The 19796-nt window shown below is 34.8% G+C and overlaps 2 protein-coding genes and 2 non-coding genes across 4 annotated transcripts; 3 read left to right on the plus strand and 1 right to left on the minus strand.

Moving 5' to 3' along the window:
- Positions 1–20: 20 nt before the first annotated feature.
- TRNAS-CGA (transfer RNA serine (anticodon CGA)) lies at positions 21–102 on the plus strand. Its single transcript has one exon. It is a non-coding gene; the product is annotated as a tRNA-Ser (tRNA).
- Positions 103–6547: 6445 nt separating this feature from the next.
- Positions 6548–6683, plus strand: LOC118051301 (small nucleolar RNA Z247). The gene has a single exon (XR_004688013.1). It is a non-coding gene; the product is annotated as a small nucleolar RNA Z247 (small nucleolar RNA).
- Positions 6684–10598: 3915 nt separating this feature from the next.
- LOC118051185 (pentatricopeptide repeat-containing protein At1g08070, chloroplastic) lies at positions 10599–12846 on the minus strand. The gene has a single exon (XM_035061753.2). The coding sequence runs from the start codon at positions 12813–12815 to the stop codon at positions 10599–10601; it is 2217 nt and encodes a 738-aa protein (XP_034917644.1). The 5' UTR covers positions 12816–12846.
- Positions 12847–13856: 1010 nt separating this feature from the next.
- On the plus strand, positions 13857–19308 carry LOC118051181 (tocopherol cyclase, chloroplastic-like). Its single transcript, XM_035061750.2, is given in 11 exon segments — positions 13857–14302; positions 14377–14621; positions 14732–14811; positions 15432–15508; positions 15849–15924; positions 15926–16019; positions 16426–16523; positions 17088–17195; positions 17537–17653; positions 17898–18047; positions 18735–19308. Coding segments are annotated over 11 exon segments (1506 nt in total). The 5' UTR covers positions 13857–14018; the 3' UTR covers positions 18912–19308.
- The last annotated feature ends 488 nt before the right edge of the window (positions 19309–19796 follow it).

The raw sequence follows: 19796 nt of genomic DNA on the forward strand, positions 1-19796 counted from the left end.
AGACAACTTATCAACAAAATGTCGATATGTCCGAGTGGTTAAGGAGACAGACTCGAAATCTGTTGGGCTTTGCCTGCGCAGGTTCGAATCCTGCTGTCGACGTCTCTTTTCTTTTACCTAGCTATGACGAACTACTGGTCGTTTGGATCTCTTATAATTTTGCTTCTCGCAAGCTATTCCAGGAATATGTTCCTTTCTTTGTCTCTAAAAAGGACATATTCCTCCACGATACTGGCACTCCTCTTCCTTTATTACATTTTCCAGTCGTTTGGAATATCATTCTAAATAGCTTTTTACTTAATTTTTTTATTTATAATTAATTTTTTTTATTTTTACATCATGTGTTAAAAAAAATAATTTTAAAAAAATAAAAAATATATTATTTTAATATATTTTTAAGCTAGAAACCCTTTAAAAAAACATCTACTATTATAATCACAAACATCATGTAACACTACAATAATATATATATTATATGCATCCTTTTTCTTCTTGGGTTTGAAAGAAATACCGTAGAACAACATAAAAAGGTGCTAAAACTCACTTCACATATCCGTTTCTTGCAAAATAGAATGAGTGCTCCTCACTTGATTCCCATCTCTTCTTCCTCTAAAGAATTAAACTTTCTTCACAACTCCAAGCTATATATCTACCTTTCTCTTTAATTTCCACATCTGATCAGACATTACTAGAGCTAGTGATATGGTGCCTAACTTGGACCTAATCCTCCTTGCATCCCTCTATGGCTGTTTCATTGCTTGTGTAGTCGGAGCTATCATCTTTGCAATCTTGAATGCCCTCTTACTTGCCTTCTCTCTCACACTCTTCTCCATTGCCATAATCGATCTTCAAGATTTGTTCTCTTTTGTTTCTCGGTTCGCTGTGTCTCTGAAGGAAAATCTTGAGCTAGGGTTTGCTCTACTCGTCTGCACGGCCATGTATTATGCCATCGGAGCAATGATGGCTTCGAAACCTGTATTTCAACGCATGGTTTCCGAGTTCAAAGTGAAGGCTAGGCATGTTTTGAGCCATTTAGAAGTTTTAGCTACCTCTTGTTGAGACTTGAAGAATATCATGAAGCTTTTCAAATCATCTGATCGATCATGTTCTGATATGATCGGAACTGCTCGCCGGCGCAATGCGGAGAATGAGTAGCTAGCTATATATCAGTTCTGTATGTTTCTTGATTCCTCCATGGCAGTAGGAATTAATTCCCTTCTTTCATGCTGTGCTTAGTGATCAGACATTTTTCTACTTGGAAAATAACGAAATCCGAATCACCAGTGATTTTCTTTTCTTGTTCAAGACAATAATGATGAAATCCAGACACACATGCCATGTCTTTAAGTTTATTGAATTTGGCCAGAATTAGATGGTTTTCTTCTTACTTATGCTTTGGTAATCATGTTTTTAGATGCTTAGACATTTTTTTTTCCTTGCTGAGAATATATTTTAGATAGGTGATATATGAAAAATTAAAAAGAGTGCAGAGCTGTGTTTGATATATTTCAGATGTTTAGACCGCAGCTATTCCAAAAAACTTTTATAAATTGTCAAAAAAACTTTGCTACTATAAATATGATGAATTTTTTTTCATTATATGTCACTATGAAAATCAAATTCCTTTTATATATATACAACTTTTAATGAAAAATATTGATATAGATTTTGTCAAAAAATCAGCTATTAAATTAGATTTCAAGAATAATAATTATTTAACCATTAATAATTTGATATCATGTTAAAAAATTAATTTAATTTTAAATTTTAAATTATTAAATAAAATCTATAGAATAATTTTATATTGAATTAATCATAAACTTTGTGAAAATCAATGAATCATAATTAAATTACTAAAACATCAATTATGTGAACAGATCATAACAACTTGGATATCTTGCACCATATTATAAATATTAGACAATAATATAAATAATATATTAGGATGTTATCTAACAGTTTAAATTTTTTAATTGAGAAGATTTTTTAATATGATATGAAAGCTTTAATTATCAAGTGGTTACGAATTCGAATCTCATCATTTTATTTATTTAATAAAAATTAAATATTTAAAAAATATTTTAAATTATATTTTAAATATTTTTCTTCAACAGTCCAAGTTCAAGCAGATAACATGCCCTTCTTTTCTTTCGTTTTTGTGTCTTTCTTGAAAGAGATCGTAGCTGGTTCCAATTAACTCAGTGAATAACGCATGCAATGCGAAGACAATATATATATGTGAATATAACTATATCTAACATTCCTTGCATCAATATTGGGTTAATGCTTGCCGATAACAATATTATTCCTTACGTCAACAGCAATATATTTTCATCTTTTCTAATACTTTTTCTATTTCAATTCATTTTTTGATATAAATATTTCAGTGGATTAAACATAAATTACAGTCCTATAGATTTAATAATAATATTTAACTTCAACACTTTCAATTCTATTAAAAAAAAACAACAAAGACAAAACTTTAAACATATAAAAATAATACCAATATTAACAAAGCCTAATAGGTCATGGGAAAACATTATTCACTGAACAATATAATAATATTTTTGTTATTTCCATTAAAAAAATCTTTGAACAATATAGCTATTGAGGGTAATAAAATCTTCTTACAAAGTTTATTAGTTATTATTATATTGATTTTTGATAAATAAGTTTTTTTTTTTTACATTTTAACAGCATAATTAAACAACTAAAATATCATTGAGAGCAAAAAATTTAAACCTAATGTTCATGGACTTTTTTTGTATTTTCATATTGGTTTTTTTTCCATTATAATCAAGTTAACTAACGTGGTAGTTAATTTGATATTTTAATAATATAAAAAATATTTAAAAACAAAAAAGTGGTTTATTGCTGGTGGTGCTATCTTTTCTTTTTCCATATTCTCTCTTTTCTCTCTTTAAAATTCACGTTGGTTATTCAAAATTTCAGAGTTGTCCTTTTATTTACTACGATTTCAACTCCGGTTCTTATTTTTTTTATTTCTAGTTTTTGTTCTTGGCCTTTTTATAAAATTTTGATTTATTTTTAATTTCATCATTTAATCCTAATTTGACCCTCATTCTTTTGATAGTTTTTTTTTCTTTGGGTCTTTTTGCTAAATTGATCTTTCTTTTTTATTTCACCATTCAATAAAAAAAATTATACTTGCCATCTAATTTTTTTTAATTGCTATTTTTATTTTTGGATCCTTTTGTATAATTATTTTTTAATTTTATCTTTTAGTATTTGATTAATTAGAAATTAAACTTCATGGTTTTTTCAAACAGGGCGTTGTCAGTTTAAGTGACAACGTCACGAGTTTGAAAAGTTGATACGGATTGATATTATTTTTTCTTTACTTATTTTCTTTGTTAATTTTAACATACAACATTGTTTTTTATTTTTTTTTAAAAAAAAGAAAATGAGCTTTGTGATTTTTTTTTCTTTTCTTTTCTATCATACTATCTCAATTTCTCATAACTTGGATTGCGAGGTTAACGAGTTAATCTATATTGACTTGGCCTTTGTAACTCGAGTTGACTTGGTCCTTATAACTCAAATTACAAGTTTTTCATATTAACTTGAATTGACTCAAGATTGTTTTCATTATTTTTAACCGTTTTCATTTTTTATATATATTTAATTGGTTGAAAATTAAGTTGTATCATTTTTTATCTTTTGAAAAAAGGTTTTTTTATTATATAAATTATCATGATTTTTTTTTTATTTAATCCATTTTTTATCATTGTCTATTTTTTACTATTTAATTAAAATAAAACCATCTTATTCGACCATCCAATTCTATGATTCTAATTACAAAATTTTCTTTATTTTTTAAAACACGGTGCAATTTTTTAGGTAAGGAAATAAAATAAATCTACCCCATAGCGTAGCTTCTGGAAAATATATGATAGAGAACAATTTAAAGTGTTCTAAACATTTTTCTGTCAATAAATAAATAAGTTCACATCGAATATATAGTTCACGAGGATCAAATTTAAATTTTATTATATAACTGGTTATATTGCTCTAAAAACTTGAACACTCTTATAATTGTTTTATATTGAATCAATAAATTACGATAAATAAACATCGAAACCTGTAGTAATATATGGAAGTCGAGCCTGTAATTTGCCCTAGTTACAATTAAAGGAGAAAGAGAGGCTTACTTGTGTCGCGTACTAAGTAAAAAAATTAAAAAAAATTGATTAAATTAGGAAAATTAAAATAAAAAAATTAAAAAAACCAAACCGTAAAAACAAAATTGATTAAGCTGGTTAAATTTTTTTAAAAAATTGACCAGTTCAGTTCTGTTCGGTTTTATAAGCCTGAAACAAAAAAAAATCGAATAGAACCAAACTTAAACCGAAAAAAATCAGAAACAAAACAGAGTCAAACAGGAAAAAATCAAGGTAAAATCGAGCCAAATCAAAAAAATAGAGCCAAATCGATTTGAACTGGTTTTTATTCTAAAAAACTGAACCGAACCAAACTTAAACAAAAAAAAAATCAGAAACAAAACCGAGTCAAATCGGAAAAAACCAAGGTAAAATCGAGCCAAATTAAAAAAGTAGAGCCAAACTGGTTTGAACCAGTTTTTATCCTAAAAAACTGAACTGAACCGAAACCAGTCGGTTTGAACTGCTTTTGGTTTTTTTTAAAAAAATTTCAATTCTTTTTTTTTTTTTTTTTTTTATAAATCGAGCAAGATGATTACTCTTAGTCCGTACAAAGGAGAAACAAACCAGCAAAGCAAGCTTTAAATATCACATGGGCCCGTGCGTGCCCTAACAAACGGTTACCTTTTCTTTTCTGTCTATCGAATTCATATTTTGCCGCGAACTCTGACCAGCCAGCGTCTTCTTCTTCTGGCTAAGCAAAAGCAAAACAAATCTTTAAGACATTTCTGTGATGGAAACAATAAACGTGCTTTACTCTCCCTATATTATCATCTTCAAGCTAGTAAGCCTTGTCGTCAATATCACCAGTTGAAAAATCACTGATGCTACAAAGATTCCGATCACCAAACAGTACTCAACTACTGTCGGATTCTGATAAGGAAGGTTTGACTGTTGAAACTGAAAATTTTTCCGGTTCTGTCAGTCCTCTTTACGTGCGCCTACACCTCCTAATAAAGATCTCCGAACTCCTCATAGCGGGTAAAATTAGTTTTGTGATCTTAACATTAATACTATAGATTGAATTTGGGAATTGTTTTATAATTTTGATTTACATCTTGTGATATTTTTCCGATGGAATGATTTGCTTGAATTTGCAGGTACCTTTTTGCTGATGACAAGTTTATTTTCCAATACTGATATGAAGAATCTCATAAATTTAGAATAATATAAAATTATCTCTCTAGCTTCACTGAACAATTTCAACTTTTGAGTTAAATATGGTTTTTTTTTTTCACTAACTAAAAGATTATGAGTTAGAATATTACTGTTTTTTTTTTCTAGTTAAAATATAATAACATAAGATAATATTGATTTGTATAAAATTGGTTTAATGAAACATGTTAGAGAATGTTTGTTATTGGAATAAGAGTGTTTGTTCTTGTTTTGGTATGATAAATGTGAGAATTAAAATATAAATACTTTGAGAATTTTTGTTATTGGAATATTACTGTCTAAGTCTTCTTCTTTTTCTTTTTTTTTATATCTGTGGATCTATTGAATTGAAATCCGTTGATCACGTAGAAGATTCTGCAGCAACTATAAATCAGGCCAAATCTCAGCAAGCGGAGAAGACTTAACAAACCTGGACCTTTATTTTCGGTTATGATTACATGCCTTGATTTACGTCTCCAGATTCTATTTTGAATTTTGTATAGCAAATTAGTAGGAGTGATTTACTTACAGCTGTATTATAAATATTCAGACTCTGTGCACATATGGAATTAAGAAAATCACTTTGCCTCATCTGTTCTGTTAATTTCTACATGGTATTAGAGCAGGCGACTTACATCCTCTCATAAAGATCCTTCTCTGTCCATTACTTTCACCTCTTCCTTCTAAACTCCTGTCTCATATTCCTCTTAGCCACCATGGCCACCTCTCCTCATTCTTCCTCTACTTCTAACAACACTCTACCTGTCTTTAATCCTTCTTCCAGCCTCAACATCACCAAACTTACTCGCAGCAATTTTCTAAATTGGAAAGCAACCATGCTTCCCTATCTCAAAGGTCAAAAAGTGTTTGGCTATGTTGATGGCACTATTAAAATGCCTGCAAAGGAAATTCTTCATAGTAATGGCACCATGCAACCAAATCCAGCCTTTGATATCTGGGAAACTCAAGACAATCTTCTTCTCAGTTGTATTAATGCCTCTCTCACTGATGATATACTCATGCAAGTAGCACAATGCACTTCTTCTCATGCAGTTTGGAAATCTCTTCACACTACTTTTGCTACACAATTAAAAGCTAAGGCCATCCAAATCCGTTCACAGCTTGCTACTGCTCGTAAAACCACTCAGTCTGTTACAGAATATTTCTTGTATGTAAAAAGGCTCTCTGATGAACTAGCTATGGCAGGACAGGCACTCAAATGTGATGAAATTATCACATACCTACTCACTGGTCTCGGACCCGAGTATGATTCTCTTATCACCACCATTTCAATGAAAGAAAATGTCACCTTAGAAGAGGTGTACTCTATGCTGCTCATTTGTGAGGCACGTGTGCAGCATCATCAGCAAGCTCTCCTGTCTGCCATTCCATCAGCTAATGTGGCTACCAAGCACCAATCTTTTTCTGGATCCCGTGTCCGTAACAACAATTTTAACTTTCGAGGCAGGGGGCGTGGCCATCCCTCTTTTCATGGTAGAGGTAATTTTCAAACTGCTTCTCATCAAAATAACAACTACACTAATATTTGGTGTCAGCTCTGTGATAAACCTGGCCATACTGCGGCTCGATGCTATAAGAGATTTGATAATCAGTTTCTTCCTCAACCTTTTCGACCAAATCCTCAAGCCAACATTGCCTCCAACCAACACATTCAGCACTCATTGGATCAAGAATGACATGCCGACACTGGAGCTACACACCATTTGACTAATAACTTCAACAATCTTAATGTTCGTAGTGAAGAGTATGCTGGAAATGATCAGATTCAAGTCGGAGATGGCACAGGTTTGCACATAACTCACTTAGGCAAAGCATCTTTATCTGCACACTCTAAATCTTTTATCCTTGATCAAATATTAGTTGTCCCTCAGATTACAAAAAATCTTATTTCTATCAAAAAATTCACTGAAGATAATTCTGTTTATTTTGAGTTTCATGCTTCCTTTTTCTTGCTCAAGGATTACTCGGGAAACACCCTGTATAAAGGTGTCGTCAAAGATGGTCTCTACTGTTTTTCTCAGCCTCTTCAGCATTTATATCCCAAAGCTCTTGTTGGTGTTCGTGTTTCAGTCTCAGATTGGCATTGTCGTCTTGGGCACGCCTCTTACGACACTGTCAATCATGTTATCCGCTCAAATAATCTTTCCTTTCATTCCAATAAACGACACAAGATATGTCCTGAATGTGAGATGGCAAAAAGCCATAATTTACCTTTTTCTATTTCTGTTCCTCATGTTACTAAGCCTTTGGAACTCATTTATTCAGATGTCTGGGGGCCTAGTCCCGTGATTTCCAGCTACGGCTCTCGCTATTATGTTTGTTTCTTGGATGCTTTCACAAAATACATTTGGTTATTTCCTCTTAAGCAAAAATCCGATGTTGAAAATATTTTCTTACATTTTCAAATATATGTTGAACGTCATTTTAATACCAAAATTAAGGCCATTCAAACTGATTGGGGAGGTGAGTATCGTAGATTAAATACATATTTTTCCAAATGTGGTATTCAACATCATTTAGCTTGCCCGTATACACATGAGCAAATGGGAGCCGTCGAAAGACGACATCGTCAAATTGTTGACATGGGTCTAGCATTGTTGGCCTATGCTAATCTTCCAAAACCCTACTGGGAGGATGCATTTTTAACGGTTGTTTATATAATTAATCGTCTTCCCACTAAAATTTTAAATCATTGCTCTCCTTTTGAAAAGGCTTATCATCAAAAACCAAATTATGACTTTATGCGTGTATTTGGTTGTGCTTGTTGGCCAAATTTACGTCCTTATAACAAACATAAATTTGATTATAGATCGAAAACATGTATTTTTATTGGCTATAGTCTCTCACATCAGGGGTATAAATGTCTCGATTTGTCTACTGGAAAAATATTTGTGTCTCGCCATGTCATATTTGATGAACTTTCCTTTCCTTACAAATCTCCTCAATCTGTGTCCTTAGTTCCCGAGTCCACTGCTATCCCCTTACCAGCCAATTTACAACCAAGTGTTTCGAATTCCCTAACTCTCCTTGCAGGTGATGTTACAAATGCCACTCATGTCTCTTCACATGAATCTGATCTCCTTCCACCTACTATTACTACAAATGCTATTTCAAATGAGGTTCCAGCTCCAGCACTGCATGCGGTTCATACATCTTTTGCTGATACACTTGCTCCTTCCAACAACTCAAGAAAAATGATTACTAGATCTCAGACAAACTCTCTCAAACCGAAGCAACCATATGTTGGGTTCATTAAATACCCATTGCCTCATGCACTACTTGCACAATCCTGCCCCGCATTGGTTGAACCAACCTCTTTTACTGATGCTTCAAAAGACCAAAAATGGAGGGAAGCCATGAACATGAAATTTACTGCTCTTTTACAAAATAACACTTGGGATCTTGTACCAGCTAAATCCAACATCAATCTTGTTGGAAACAAATGGGTTTACCGTATCAAGACTCATGCTAATGGAACTGTGGAGCGGTACAAGGCGCGACTGGTAGCTAAAGGCTATCACCAGCAACATGGTGTTGACTTTCTGGAAACCTTTAGCCCCGTTATTAAACAAGGAACTATTCGGCTAATATTATCTATTGCTCTCTCCAAGCGTTGGCATATTCGGCAACTGGATATTCAAAATGCCTTTCTTCATGGACTATTAGATGAAGAGGTCTATATGTGTCAACCTCAAAGGTACATTCATCCCGACTTTCCCACTCACATATGCCGTTTAAAGAAAAGTTTGTATGGTCTTCGTCAGGCTCCCCGTTCTTGGTTTTCTCGGTTGACAGATCAATTGCTTCAGTATGGTTTTGTCGACTCCAAATCAGATCCTTCTCTTTACATTCTACAGACTGCAAGTTTCCAGCTGCTCATCCTTATATATGTTGATGACATACTCGTCACGGGTTCTCACTTTGAGGAAGTCAACAAATTAATTTCTTATCTTGGACGTGCCTTCCCTGTCAAAGACTTGGGACAATTATCATATTTTCTTGGAGTTGAAACTCTGCATGATGGTGGTGATTTGATTCTGACTCAACGAAAATATGTAATTGACTTGTTACAAAGACTCAAGCTAGATAAAGTAAAACCTTGCAGCATGCCAATGTCCACAACCTGCACACTCTCCAAATTTGAGGGTATTGATTTCGACGACCCTTATTTATATCGAAGTACAGTTGGTGCCTTACACTATCTTGGTTTTACACGACCCGACATTGCGTTTGCAGTTCACAAGGTGAGCAAGTTCATGCATCAGCCCAAAGATGTTCATTGGCAGGCAGTGAAACGTATACTTCGTTATCTCAAATACACTGTCAATTATGGTTTACATATTACTCCTCAGTCTGATCATACTTTACAAGGCTTTAGTGACGCCGATTGGGCTGGTGACAGTGATGACCGACGAAGTGTAGGAGCATATTGTATCTTTCATGGATCCAATTTAATTAGCTGGAATTGCAAACAACAACAAACAGTGGCACGCAGCAGCACTGAATCAGAATATAAGTCACTGGCCAACACTGCTGCTGAATTGCAGTGGCTTCAATCTCTGCTGCAAGAACTCCAAATGCCTCTCCAACAAAGTCCAACTCTTTGGTGTGACAATATTGGTGCAACTTATCTCTCATCTAATCCAAAGTTCCATGCTCGTACGAAACACACTGAAATTGACTTTCATTTCGTACGAGATCAAGTTGTGCAGCAGAAACTTCATGTCTCCTTCGTGTCCACACGTGATCAGCTCGCAGATTTGTTGACTAAACCTTTGGCTGTTGCACGGTTTAATCATCTACGAACCAACCTTCATGTGCAGGAGCTGCCCATTCGGTTGAGGGGGTGTATTGAATTGAAATCCGTTGATCACGTAGAAGATTCTGCAGCAACTATAAATCAGGCCAAATCTCAGCAAGCGGAGAAGACTTAACAAACCTGGACCTTTATTTTCGGTTATGATTACATGCCTTGATTTACGTCTCCAGATTCTATTTTGAATTTTGTATAGCAAATTAGTAGGAGTGATTTACTTACAGCTGTATTATAAATATTCAGACTCTGTGCACATATGGAATTAAGAAAATCACTTTGCCTCATCTGTTCTGTTAATTTCTACAGGATCCAACATCTTATATGTATTGATGAAAAACTGTCCTGTTACATTACAATACGTTGAGAAAACAAAACAAATTATTCACCCTTTTCCTGATTTCTCAGATATTATTTACAAAAATGTTTCACCAGTAGTCCTTACATGAGCAGGAACCATCCTTGAAATGGTGGAAACGATTTCTATCTCTTGCAATAATTTCTCTATTGAAGATCTTTGAAATTAATTTGGTGGCAGAATGACAATTTCCACACACGCGAAGATTCTTCATTATTCTGATTGTTGTCCCTGGCTTTGTACTGATCAAACCAAAGGCAATGGCCAACTTTTCACTGTGATGACTCAAGACCCCTTCTTTCCACTCTTCATCCATGTCATAAAGCACCTCTGACGTATCTGGTACAAAACCAGCTTTCTCCAAACGCATATCAATTTCATCCAACATCTTGTAGATTTCATTGCTCTGGGGATGCACCTTGTCACCAACAAGAAACTCATGCACCACACTATCTACTTCAATAGAGCTACAACCAGGAACTTTCTTCATCCTGTTATCATTTAGCCTGGTTCTTATTTTTGCTACATCCTCCCATCTACCAGCTCCTGCGTAGATGTTTGACAAGAGCACATAAGCGCTTGGGTTTTCAGGTTCTAGTTCAAAAAGATGCGTGGCAACAGATTCAGCCAACTCAATGCGTCTATGAATTCTACAAGCTCCAAGCAGAGAGCACCAAATGGCCCCATCTGGTTTCATTTCCATATTCTTCATCAAGGTTTCCGCTTCATCAAACAACCCGGCTCGACCAAAAAGATCTATCATGCATCCATAGTGTGGCAATTTCGGAGAAACCTTGTAATCTTGGATCATTGAACTAAAATATCTGCGTCCAAGACTTAGCAAACCAGCATGCTTACAAGCTGTTAACACGCCAACAAAAGTGATGTCATCTGGTACAAACCCCTCACTAGTCATTCTTGAGAAAAGCCCAAGAGCCGTATCTGTGTGCCCGTGCATGGCAAACCCAGATATCATTGCATTCCAAGTTGCCAAGCTTTTAGTATTCATGCAATCAAAGATTCGTTTTGCTACCGCTAAATCACCACATTTTGCATGCATGTCAATGAGGCTTGTCCAAAGGGCAACAGTATTTTTCATACTCTTCATGTTCTTGTCGACATAAGCATGAATCCATTTGCCAAGATCAAGCGCCCCCAAGTTAGCACAAGCCGGAAGAATGCTCAAGAAAGTGACATCATTAGGATCTATATTCGACTGCATCATTCGCCTAAATAGCCCCAAGGCTTCCTTATAACAGCTCATATGAGTATAGCCACCAATCATAACATTCCATGAGACCACATTCTTATCCTGTATTTTCTCAAATAGATTGCTGGCTTCTTCCAAATCTCCACATTTAACATACATGTCAATAAGTCCGTTTACAAGCCTAAGATTTGATCCAAGTCCACGATCTTCAATCCAAGACCGAACCCAATTGCCCAGTTGAAGAGAAGATCCTGATTGAGCGCAGGCCGAAAGGACACTAAGCATTGTGCTCACATTAGGTGTAACCTTTGCTCTACGCATCTCTTCAAAGAATGCCATTGCCTCTTCGACTCGACCACCCTGAGCATACCCAGAAATCATAGCATTCCACGACACAACATCTCTCACAGGAATTTCATCAAACAACTCTCGAGCTTCATCCAAAAAACCCTTCGAAGCATACCCAGTAATCAAAGCAGTAAAAGAAACAGCATCTCTCATAGAACTTTTATCAAACACTAATCTTGCATTAACCAAGTCACCATTTTGAGCATACATGTTAATCAACGAAGTATGTACAAAGGCATTATGTTCAAGTCCAAGCTTCAAAACATGTGCATGGACCTGTTTCCCTTCATGGGCACCTCTAATTTTGGTGCATGACTTGAAAATAGAAGGAAAGGTGTACTCATTCGGCTCTGTACCACAACTAATCATATGAACATAGTATTCTAAAGCTAAAAAAGGGGATTCGCTCGACGAGAGACCCCTGATCATATGATTCCAAATCACATGATTGGGGTTTCGAATGGTTTTGAAGAGCGAGAGAGCATAGGAGAGGTCACCATGTGGAGAGACGGCGCAAAACTCGATGAGCTTGCTAAGAGCGAAGTGGTTGTCGTGGAGCCCAGTTTTGATGATTTGGGAGTGGATTTGTTTGAGAGTCTGGAGGGTTTTGCAGTTGGAAAGGAGAGTTAGAGAAGGATGGTCATGGACAAGCTTGTATGGCGGAGAAGGATCGGAGAAGGAAAGAGCTTGGAGAGTACTTACGGGTGAAGCCAATACCACCATCTTCATTTGAAGTTTGTGAAACCGGAGTTCCTCTATTCAAAATTTTCAAACATGAAGAAGGTCAGGTTTTTACCCTTGTAGATTTATTATTGTTTCACTTTCACCCTCATATCTTAAGATTTCACAATATTACCTCTATAGTTTCCAAAATGTCTTTATTTTACCCTTGATAAATAACTACTTTTTTCATAAATTATTTCTTGGTTATAAATTATATATCATAATCATGTCTAATTAATTTTTAAATTATTTATTTTTTCCTATTTTTTTTTAATTTGGTACCGTTCACCATCTTTTAGTACTCTATTGCATAAACATGGTTGCATGCACGCCAACATTAACTACAAATATTCTACTAATCCATACAATAATTATGCAATAGTACAAAGTCACATAGAGATAAAAAAGAATATCTTACTTATTTTTAGCTAAAAAAAAGTTAAATAATTTCTTAAGAGATAATTATTCATCGGTGTATATTTTTTATATTGTCGTAATTTTTACGATTAAGATTTTAAAAAATATTTTAAGAAAATGTATAAATTATATTTTTTTAATTAATATTTTAAGAAAGAGTTTTCAACGAGATTCATGCAATATATATATATATATATATATATATATATATATAATGCTTATTGAATAATCAAACATTTTTAAAGCCATGGTTAATGCAAAAAAGAATTTCAACCACACAAACATCCCACTTTAAAACACACTCATGTTGAATATGTATCATTAAAAATTCTAATTTTAAAAAAAATCAAAAGCATGTGATTAATGTTTGGTGTTTTTAGAGGTCTAAACAAACCTCAAAACCTTTGACTCAAACAAGATCTTAAATGGTTCAATTAAATTTAAAATAATCTTGAACTGCCAGCGATAAATGGTTTAATTAGGGCAGCCATGACACATCAAAAGGATCAATATAAGAAAGTATAAGAAATGTAAGAACCAAAAGTGAATTTTATAGCACCGTTTAAATAAACGGTAAAGAAGTGGTAAGCGTTGCCAGTAACTTCCCTTTTGTCTCCATTTTCCATTTTGCCGCCACCTCACTCTCTCTCACACACCTCCTCCTGTGCTGGTGTATAAATGCCAGCCTCAAACCCCCCTGTTCCCCTCTCTCTCCAAACAGCCATCCATTCTTAATTTCTCTCACTCTCTCCAGTACTCAATTAATCTTTCAAAAATCTTGAATTTAGAATAATGGAAGCACACATTCACAATTTCTCCCCTAATTTCTCACCACTTCGACCCCTAACAAACCCTAATTCCTCTATCAAACTCTATCACTCTCGAAATTCTATCTTTTCTATACCTCCATCGAAATCACTCAAGCAAGGGTTCCGATCATCGCCACTGTTGGCGGCGTCCACTCCCATCACCAACACCGATACTTCACTAGCCTCAAAAGGAGAAAATGAGAGGAGTGTGAGTCCAGTTTATGTGCCTACGCCACCTAATCGTGGGCTCCGTACTCCTCACAGCGGGTATTTTTTTTTTTTTTAAATTCTTGATAATTATTTATTCCTAAATTGTAATTTTATTTCAATAAAATTGACAGGTACCATTATGATGGGACGACGCGGAACTTTTTTGAAGGTTGGTATTTTAAAGTGTCGATACCGGAGCGGAAACAGAATTTCTGTTTCATGTATTCAGTGGAGAATCCTGCGTTTCCTAAGAAATTGACTGCCTTGGAGTCGGCACAGCATGGATCGAGATCAATTGGAGTTGGTGCTCAGATTCTAGGGGCTTATGACAAGTATATTTGCCAATTCTCTGAAGAATCGCAAAATTTCTGGGGAAGTAAGTGTTCCCCCCCCCCTCTTTGTAATGCTATGGGAACTGTTTGAATTTATAAGATTCTGTGTTTAAGAGTTAAAGTTGTTACTATTAGTTTGTTTGTTGATGCTTAGGTAGGCATGAGCTGGTATTGGGGAATACTTTTGTTGCTGAGAGAAACATGCGGCCTCCAACTAAAGAGGTTCCTCCTCAGGTTGAAATCTCTCTTGTTCATCTTAAATGTTGATATTGATATTCTTTTTGTTTATCATTTTTTTTAGAATGTCCAACCTTGTCAATTTTATAAGGTTTTAACATTTGGGTTTTTTAGTTTGAATGCATAAGAGAGGATTTCTTTTTTATTTAGTTACAAAGCCGTGGATTAATAGTACATAAGAATGTTGTCAGAGTTGCAATTCTTTAAAATTGTGCAATACAGCTGCGGAGGAAAATAAGAAAAGTCCTCTTTAACAATTTAACTGAAATGTCTCATTTTGCTTCCGTAACTTCAAATGGTTTCTCATGTCTGAAAAATTTGTAGGAATTCACATTAGCTACTGTACCCTTTTTTTTTTATAAGTTTTGAAGTGGTTGAATATATCAGCATTAGCCTTCCTGTTCAGTTCTGTATTAGATATTTTTTTGTTTATTTTACATTTCCTTGCATAAGACTGTTAAACCTGAAAACTTAGAGTGGATTCTCAATTTCCTGTCTGCTTGGTTAGACTTAGTGCAAGTATTTCTTGGTTTGCTAGGTTTATATTCTTGCTGAGGCTAACCATGTCAAATGAATCCAAGTTACAACTTACATTTTGTAATATTTAATTTGTGCAGGAATTTGATAAAAGAGTTTTAGAAGGATTTCAAGTAAGCCCACTTTGGCACCAAGGCTTTATTCGTGATGATGGCAGGTATTCTCACTTTTATCATCCATACCCATAGTGTAGAGATTGAGTTTCAGGATGTAACATCACACATGCATGGGGGCTTTTTTTTGTAAAATCATGCATGCATGTCACACTGCATTCAGTGCCACATTCAGGATAATGGATCAAACTTTCTAATGCTTTGTTAGTCCACCTCCTTATCTATGCTTAAAGTGGTGAGAAAATAATACGATTGGGTAAGTCGGGGAAAATCAAATATATTTCATTTTTGAAATTTTGATAATCAAATATATTTTTAATACCTTGGTTGTTTCTAATTTATTTGAGCACTGGTAGTTTGACATGACTTTTCTTCTAACTGCAGGTCAGATTATGTGGAAACAGTGAAAACTGCACGTTGGCAGTACAGCACACGGCCTGTTTATGGATGGGGTAATGTTTGGGTCTACACAGAAGTCGACTGCAGGGTGGCTTGCTGCTTTTCCTGTATTTGAACCCCACTGGCAAATATGCATGGCCGGAGGACTCTCAACAGGCATTAACTATTCTTGCTTCTGGTTATAATTGTTTTGGAACTTTCAATCTGATATTGATTATGATTCTTTTATTCTATTTTACAACAAGTTGTCTAATAAAATCAATGATCTTTGTAAACTGTTCTTACTCATTATATATAATCAGCTCTTGTTTCTTACAGTTCTCGTTTTCTCCCCCCTTCTAAGTAAATACCTTACAAGAATTTACAGAAGCCTCCGTTGATAATTTCTAAGTGCTCATGCTGCTATGAAGGTCACAAGTTTGTGAGAGCAGAATATCCATAGGCTTTAGAAATAATTATATTCTAGGTTTTTGGCTCCTTTTGCTGTCACATTGGCAAAGAGTATTGTGATTAGGTTCAATGCTTTCTAGGGAATAATGCTTTGGGTTTTGTTTGTACACAGGATGGATAGAGTGGGATGGTGAAAGATTTGAGTTTGAAGATGCTCCTTCTTATTCTGAAAAGAACTGGGGTGGAGCCTTCCCAAGAAAATGGTTTTGGGTAAATATTTATTTCTTTCATGTGGTAAATATCTGTGTATTAATGGATTATATGTTTTTCTCACATGGAATTTCATGCTTACATAACTTTGTAAGGGTGGGTAAGTTACTTTCACTGTTGCTCTTTGCATGACTAATAATTAACTATTTACCCTCTTTTCAACATACAAAGGTGACCTTACATCAATATTATTCACCCCAATTCACGTTTTGATGTGTGGTGTGGGAATGTTGTGTTGTCATTACATGTTGGTTCAAAGTACAGAAATTGAAGAAAGCACATTAACTTTATCTCTGGCTCATTAGCCTGCTTTCTCATGGACTTGATTAGATGGCTTATTTTTTATGCATTGTTGATTAGTGGAAATTTTTGGTGAAGAAATCTCTGCTCTGTTTAAGTTATTGAAGTTGTTGGGAATTATCGCTGGGACGATGTTTTGCTAATGCATCTTAGGTTTGCAATTGTCCACGGATGCCTAACCTGAAAGAAAAGAAATTAAAAAAATTAAAAGAAAAAGTCTGAATGCCTGCATGCTAATTGTTGATGTTTTACATTTTACCATAGGTTCAATGTAATGTCTTTGAAGGTGCAAGTGGAGAAGTTGCTTTGACTGCAGCTGGTGGGTTGAGGCAAATACCTGGACCAAGTGAGACTTTTGAAAATGCTGCATTGGTAACTTTCCTATGACAATTCCAATACTATTGTTCTCCACTTTCCCTTGTTTCAGCAATTTTTTTTAGATAGATAAGTTTTTTCTGCTCTTTAGGAATATATATGGCTAAATGCATGTAAAGAATGAGATAGTGAACCAATGATATGCAATTTTCATGGAACCTCAGCTACCCTTTATGTTTTCATATGGAACTTGAATATTATTCATGAGTTTGAATATGCCTACTATCTTTAGTTTGAGATCCTGAAATAGAAGAAAAGCCAAAAACATATTCAAGTTTACAAGTTGGACGCACTTGTTTTAAATAAACTGACACACAATACAATGTCCACCTGTGCAGGTTGGAGTACATTATGATGGGATTTTCTATGAATTTGTGCCATGGAATGGTGTTGTAAATTGGGAAATTTCTCCATGGGGTTACTGGTACATGGCTGCAGACAACGGGACACATTTGGTATCTTCTGTTTCCTGTTTCTAGTATTCACAGTCACGCAGTATAAATCCACTTTTAACTCTGATGTCCCTGTAAGTTTGGTATTATTCTTCACTTAAACATGTGAAAAACATTAAAAAAGAAAAAGGAAGAACATGCTTGCCCACATGATTTTTCATGACCTCTTAAGTCTTTTATGGATACATATAATGACAAGTTGGAGTTATACTATCAACTAGAGGTCTAATTTGTTGTCCTTACTCAGGTTGAATTGGAGGCAACAACAAAGGATTTGGGAACAGCATTGCGTGCTCCAACAGTAGAAGCTGGGCTTTCTCCAGCTTGTAAAGATACCTGTTTTGGTTTTCTGAAATTGCAAATATGGGAACGTCGATATGATGGCACTAAGGGGAAGGTGCATTTTACTTCTCACTCTCCCATATCCACATGTTCATCAACTTCATGCGCAAAAACACTTAACCTATACTATTTAACCTCAGGATTTATTCTTAGCATTAAGCGGCCTAAACTATTCAACAGAACATCAAAAACTTTGAACTTTTCTTGTGTGACAGTATTTATCTTGCAATGTAGTTTCTTTACATAAAACAAGTTTTGCAACCAGAGGTTGCACTTGTTCTTCTGACATGTATTTTCAGTGACATTATCCCATGAAACCAGTGAAAGGAGTCCATCTGTGGACTTCATGAGTGATTGTTTCTTAAAAATCTAGAGTTGTCATTGGAGAAATGAAGAGTCTGCTTTTAGCATGTGAGAATTTGCTTCCTGGATGTTCTATTTTTGTTTGTCACACCTTGTATGTTATCTATGTGCTAAAATCCATATGGATTGATACAATTCCAATGAGAGCGTTTTCTCATAATAATTTGAAAATCCTTGGCATCCAATTTTTTAATGTAATTTGTCAAAGGGGCAAAGCGCTGATCCCTGGCATGCAATTGTTGTGATTGGTATATGCTCTTAGATCTGCACTTTTACAAGTTGATTTTGTTCTTGTTCAAGAAGCGAATAAGACCAGTTAGTTTATTTGTTCATACTATGGCTTTGGATATTCCTACACTTTCAGCATTATTATATGCAGTTAATTTTGGATGTTACAAGCGACATGGCATTAGTAGAAGTTGGAGGAGGACCATGGTTTACCACCTGGAAAGGCAAGACATCTACGCCAGAGCTTGTGAGCCGTGCTATCGGAGCCCCCATTGATGTGGATGGAATTTTTAGTTTTGCTCCCCTGTTCAAGCCCCCTGGTTTATAACCACTAGGCCAGCTCTTTCATTACGAAAATGGATCAAACTTGGAAGTTTGAAGAGCCAGAGAAAGGAAGATGGCAGTTTGGTATGAAAGACGATCCATTGTGCCCCAAAACAGCAGACTGAATGTTTCTCCATGATGCGGTAAGTTGCATGATCAGTTCTTTTGTTGTAAATTTCACTCAAATAACATTTAGCTTGGGCAACTGCAGTTAAAAGGGAACTGGGTGCTTGCCTTAGTCTGACTTCATCTATTCTGAGGCATTTTGCATTAGCGACTCTTTTTTTAACCACATAGCTAGTGCAAAGCTAATATAGAATTTGTATACCTTCCTACATCGCTTTTTATTCAGCACCTTCTGCGACTTTGTGGTCATTTATTGCATATTTTCTGGTTTGTTATCCTGATTTTTTCATTTGCAGCTATCAGAATGTAGCAGCGATTGCCTTTAAAACCGTAAGCAAAAGTAAGGGTGCCTTTACTTGTGAAGTTGTTCTCGGTTTTTTTCAGATTTTTTTCTTAATAAACCGAAAATTAAAGAAGATGCATTCACTGAATTGTTTACTTAGAAACAGGTGTTCTCTAATTCTTGAAAACACCAAATAGAGATGGAAACAAAACATAATTTTCAGAAATTATACCCTTAAATTTCTCAAAAGTGTTCCTGTTATCCAGATCTGTTCACGATCTTATGTTATGTTTTATATCACTTATGATATGTTTCTCTTTTTGTCATATGCATGCGAAATTCCTCGTCTTTCCAGATTTGTCTCGTACGGGAAAAGTTGGTCAAAAGCAAGTTTAACACAACAAAACGAATTTACAGAAGTATTTTATAAGATTATTATTAGCACGGGAACCATCATTAATTAACTCATATCATTTACTT

The sequence above is a fragment of the Populus alba genome, chromosome 18, assembly GCF_005239225.2.
Source record: "Populus alba chromosome 18, ASM523922v2, whole genome shotgun sequence".
Lineage (NCBI taxonomy): Eukaryota > Viridiplantae > Streptophyta > Magnoliopsida > Malpighiales > Salicaceae > Populus > Populus alba.

Bases quoted from the DNA above. Each gene is read 5' to 3' on its own strand.
- LOC118051185 (XM_035061753.2), bottom strand. From the start codon at position 12,815: ATGAAGATGGTGGTATTGGCTTCACCCGTAAGTACTCTCCAAGCTCTT.